The following is a 5,533-nucleotide window of genomic DNA, read 5'->3' on the forward strand; positions in this document are numbered from 1 at the left end:
CTGATGGCAAAGTAGTTTGGCTGACTTTGTTCTGTCAAAACCAAACCAAACCAAACCAAAGCTAGGTGAAGGCAAGCTCCAGAGCTCCAACTCCTGCCGTGTGGAGCAAGCTCTGGGGTCACGCAGGGTGGGAAGGTGAGAGAAATCCTCGGGGGGAGGTGAGCTGGGTCCCTGCATGGAAGTAGGGACTCACTGGAAACAAAGGTTCTGGAAAGCAACGGATACAGACATGTGAAGGTTACCCTGGACGGGGGCTTTTCTCTCCATCGCACCCCAGACTACCCCTTTTGCTCACTCAATTCCGCCCCTCCATGCTAAACTTGCCCTCTCTCGTCAATTTCCATTCTTTTCCCAGGAACGTCTGGCCCACGTTCCGCAGAGCTCACGCTCTTCCCGCTCTAGGATTCTCTGGCCCTTCTCCTTTTCCCTCTGCCTCTGGCCCCCTTTTCTCCTCTCTCGGCGTCTGCCTCCTCCCTCGCTTTCCTTCCCATCCAGCCCCGACCTCGGGGACCAAGTCAGGGGTCGGGGAGGCAGGTGGATCCGAGGGAAGGGCCGGGCAGGGTGGGAGTTGGCAGGGCTGGGACCGGACAGGACGGAACGGGACGGGACGGAATGGGACGGGACGGGACGGGACCGGGCGCGCCCTGCCGGCCGCCGGGGGCAGGGAGAGCGGGTCCTGCCCCTCCCGGGCAGGCGCGCGTCCGGCCCGAGGGGCGGTCCCTGGGCTCCCGCTCGCCTCCGCCGCTCCTCGTCCTGCTCCTTGCTCCCCAGCGGCGGGAGCCGGGTGCCGGGTGCCGGGTGCCGGCGGGCAGGAGGCGCCCGAGGATGTGCTGCTGGCCGCTGCTTCTGCTGTGGGGGCTGCTCCCCGGGGCGGCGGCGGGGGGCTTGGGCAGGACCTACCCGCACTGGACCCTCCTCGACTCGGAGGGCAAGTACTGGCTGGGCTGGGACCAGCGGGGCAGCCAGATCGCCTTCCGCCTCCAGGTGCGCACCACCGGATACGTGGGCTTCGGCTTCTCGCCCACTGGGGCCATGGCGTCCGCTGACATCGTCGTGGGCGGGGTGGCCCACGGGCGGCCCTACCTCCAGGTAAGCATGTCTCCTCCCGGAGCCCGCTCGGCAGAGGCGGGTCTCGTCCCGACCCCAGCGAGGGCGCAGTTACGGGGCGTCCCTGGGGCCAGCAGCTCGGTCTCGCCTGGCGCAGCCCCGAGCCCCCGGCCGGGCTCACTCTCACCTCCGCGGGCAGTGCCTGAGCTCCCCGAGCCGCGGAAGGCGCGCGGAGGCAGGGCTCCCCGGGAAGCCGAGCACGCGTGACCCCAGGCAGGTTTCCCTCTTTGAACACTTTCCTGTCCCCAGCGCACCACTTAAGAGACACCCCCCTACCGCCGCCTACACACCTGCAACGCATCCCCCTTCATCCCTGACAGGAAGGGAGAAGGACCTCGGCTTTGGCTTTGCCGACCTAACGGGACAGCTCTCAGAGGAGGGAAGGGACAGAGCGCTTTAGTACTTCGCGGACTTACTGTCTAGGAGTGTGAATCTCAGAACTTTCCAAATAGTGGCTATTTTGGAGCTCCCAGGCGCGGGGCTGATAACAGCTACACCATTCTCCAGAAGGTCCCTAAGAATCGCTTAGGGACTTTGCTATTCCGAGAGCTGTTCAGGAAGCCACATTTAGAGGCTAAAATAGAAGGTCCCCGTGCAAAATCTCCTGTGAAGTGGCAAAACTTTCCCTTACTTTAATAACCAAACAAAGTTAATTTGACCGCTGCTGATTTGCTTTGAAGGAGCCTAAGTAACCACCTTGCCTGTTCATAGGTGGCGCCTTTCTAAATAGAAAAAGGAGAAAAAGATTGTGAGATGACCAAAATGATTAGGTGGTTAGGTTTCCTGAACATCCTTGTTTAATCGTAACCAACGTTTGGATGGCGGTGAACGTACACGCTTTGTTGCTTATAAAATTACATGCAAACATACTGCCCTTTGCTAAAAGTCTTGATCCAGATGAAAACTCCTAATTGCTCTGGCGTTGCATTAAGGCTTTGATAATATTAAAATCAGTGTTCTCGGTGGATTTAGAGTGTATTTCTTAGTGATTTTGTCCCTAACTTCTCAGTTCGATTTCTACACCGTTTAGACTGAGATATGCCATCAAAATTGAACCCTGATTCTGGCACTGAGCCGTTAACTCTGGCAGGAAATAAAGTGACAACAATAAAAAGTTCAAAACCACTCTGTTATCTATTTTTTCACAAATTAATCGTTTCTTCCCCGAAAGAAGTAATTTTACAACTGCAATAAAATAAAGTTTTATGAGGATTGCATTCTGCTGAAGTCACTGATGTATAAATCTTCTCCTGGTGCAGCATCTCAGACATTAACTTTATGAAGCAAGGATTTGACCACAAACGCAGGCCTCACTAGGGGAATGGCTTATTCTCCTGTGTTGTAAAGTAAATCCCTTATTTAAATAACTATTTGAGCCAACGTTTTTTAAAAATAGAAATTTTAACCGTTTGTTTAGGGTGAGGAGTATAGCATGCCTTTTAACTCTCCTTGCATGTTCTGTAAAAGGGAGCATGAGAGCTCTTACTATGTTAATATTAAAATGGGACACACTTTGAATGTTAACTCCATGTTATTTTCCCCGGAAGAGTAGCATTTCTAGAAAGCCCACCCAATTGTATGTCAAATGAAAGGCCGTGAGTAGAATTCTGATTTCAACATGCCATAATAGGCCCACCACAAGGATAAACTTGGTTAAACTACAGTGTTTTCACCCTGTTGGTGAAAGATTGCATAAGACTTAATTAAGTACTTGTTAGATTGATTTTGAAACATAGAAATTTTCTTAAAGTAATTAATGAATACACATCACTATGAGATAAATTGTGAATGGCTGCATTCCCAATATATTTAAGGAGCAATAAATAGGATTTCCCCTTCATTTTTATTCCTATGAAAATAAAATTATTTTTACATGTCAAGGATGATCATTTTCTTATTTGGCTGACGTATTTTTACCTTTCCATTTCCATAAACATTGTACTCATTTTAGGGCATATAAAATGCATTAAAATTATGCTATTCAATTAAACGGAAAGACAGTTTACTTAAAATCTGTTTAATAAGATGAAATACACCAAATACTATAAATGAAAGAAAGAAATCAATTTCAGTTTTTATCATCCAGGCTGAATGATTCCATTTTCCAGTACTCGAAATTCAGTCTTCTCTCTAGAAACTATTTAAGATTCTTCATACACTAGTGTGAGAAAGGTATTTTCAGTAACTGTACCAAAAAGTAAATAGTATTCTTTTTTCTTTTTTTTTTTTCAGACAGATTCTCACTCTGTCGCCCAGGCTGGAGTGCATTGGCACGATCTTGGGTCATGGCAACTTCCGCCTCCTGGATTCAAGCAATTCTCGTGCCTCAGCCTCCCAAGTAGCTAGGATTAGAGGCGCTGGCCACCACACCGAGCTAATTTTTGTATTTTAGTAGAGACGAGGTTTCAGCTTGTTGGCCAGGCTGGTCTCAACCTCCTGACCTCAGGTGATCCACCCTCCTCGGCTTCCCAAAGTGCTGGGATTACAGATGTCAGCCACCGTGCTTGGCCATAAATAGGATTCTTAAATGTAGCATATTAGCAGAATGTATATTTTGTGTAATTTTGCTCCCGGTGAGAACAACATTTATATAGAACAATTACACAAAGATAATTGGCTCCTGGGGCATCAATATATGCATAGCAGCCACTAAGAGCTGGACATTGATACCGGGGTGTATGACAATAACCTGAGTTGCTATCCCAGTCACCTCATCATGTGGCTTTTTTGCATATTTTATTTTATCCTTTTAAATTTAATTATAAACTAAGACTTCGCTTTTTAAAAATTATTCTGATTTTTATTTTCCCAATTATATTAAACTCATCTTTTCAAAAGGGTGTTAACTCCTTGAGAACTATATAAGTGTAAATTTTTATCAATCAGGTAGAGAATCGTTGGCTTACTGTCACGAGCCCAAATGTCCATAGATGTCAGGAAAGAAATCTAAGAGTGACTGGAGGCCATTAAGTTAAGTGAAACAAGCTAGATGCGGAAAGATAACTACTGCATGTTCTCACTTATAAGTGGGAGATAAAAGAAAATGTGTACACAAGGATGTGGAGTGTGGAATGATAGACGATGGAGACTCAACAGGGTGAGGGAGTGGGAAGCTGTGGAGGAATAGAAATTACTTATTTGGTACAATGTATGTTGTTTGGGTGATGGATACACTAAAAGCCCTGACTTCACCACTATGCAATCTCTGTGTGAAAAGAATCTGCACTTGTAGCCCATACATTTATACAAATTAAAAAATGAGAAAAAAAAGAGTGATGGAAGCTTGAATGGAACAGGCAGGATGTAATGCAACAGAGAGGAGATGGCGCTGAGGGAACCAGGGGTTTTGTGAGCAAATTACTGTTATAAGGGAATGTAAATCCAACATTGCCAGACCTTCTGTTTATTCTATTTTTTTTTTTGAGAGAAGACAAAAAATTAGATTCTCTGTACTTTTTTCTCTCTTTCTCTCTCTCTGTGTTTGTATAAAAAGATTCAAATTCCTAAATGCTGGCAACAATTCAACCATCATATAGTGTGCCTGCACACACACTCAAATGCAATTTCAGCTGGGATATATCTCACAGACAACCTAATCTGGGACTCAGAGAGAAAGGCTACTATTAATAAAGAATCAACCCAAATAATGAAAATTCATGAAAGGGAGACAGGCAAGTCCCATTTCTTTTTAGGCCAGTTCTATTCTATGCCAGGAAATGGGTCCAGCATTGGGGGCCTTGCCCATTGTTTTGGCTGTCTGTTCCTGTGTAACAAACTATCCCATGCAGAGTAGCCTAGCACAATGACAGCATTTCTTTTGCTCATAAGTCTGAAATTTGGTGAGGACAACTCCAAAGTGGGTGGTTGGAAGAATATGAAGGCTTGTTCCCTTGAAATTATGGCTGGCAGTTGATGTTGGCTCTTGGTAGGGACCTTGCCTGGTGCTGTGGTAGGATCATAACTTCTCTGTGTGGCTGCTTGACTTCGTCACAGCATAGTGGTCGGTATCAAGAGGGAACCAAGAGGCCAGGAGGAAATTGTATAGCCTTTCATGACTTAGTCTTCCACTGTGGTCACAAACCCACTAGATTCAAGAGGGAATGCAGACTATCTGAACATCACATTGGAAAGACAGCCACATGGGAATTCAGCAGTGAAGCACCAAGTCTTGAACTTTCTATATTGGGAGAGACTTTTTATTACTGATTCAGTTTCATTACTCATTGTTGGTTTATTCAGGTTTTTTAGTTCTTCTTGATTCAGCCTTCATAGGTAGAGGAATTTATAGGAATTCCTCATAGTCAAGGAATTTGAAGGAATTCCTTCATAGTCAAGGAATTTATCTATTTCCTTTAGGTTTTCTAGTTTGTGAGTGTATAATAGTCCCTGATAATCTGTTTGTGATAGTCCCTGATAATCTGTTTGT

The 5,533-nt window shown here is 46.0% G+C and overlaps 1 protein-coding gene across 1 annotated transcript in view; it reads left to right on the top strand.

The window, feature by feature from the left end:
• Positions 1 to 701: 701 nt before the first annotated feature.
• Positions 702 to 5,533, top strand: part of MOXD1 (monooxygenase DBH like 1) — a 108,817-nt gene continuing 103,985 nt past the window's right edge. The window contains exon 1 of the mRNA XM_032274758.1: positions 702 to 1,089. Coding sequence (XP_032130649.1) covers positions 826 to 1,089 — 264 coding nt within the window. The 5' untranslated portion in view covers positions 702 to 825. The remainder of the gene's footprint in view (positions 1,090 to 5,533) is intronic.

This window comes from Sapajus apella, unplaced genomic scaffold (genome assembly GCF_009761245.1).
Source record: "Sapajus apella isolate SASKATOON/1434 unplaced genomic scaffold, GSC_monkey_1.0 scaffold6, whole genome shotgun sequence".
NCBI classification, from domain to species: Eukaryota; Metazoa; Chordata; class Mammalia; order Primates; family Cebidae; genus Sapajus; species Sapajus apella.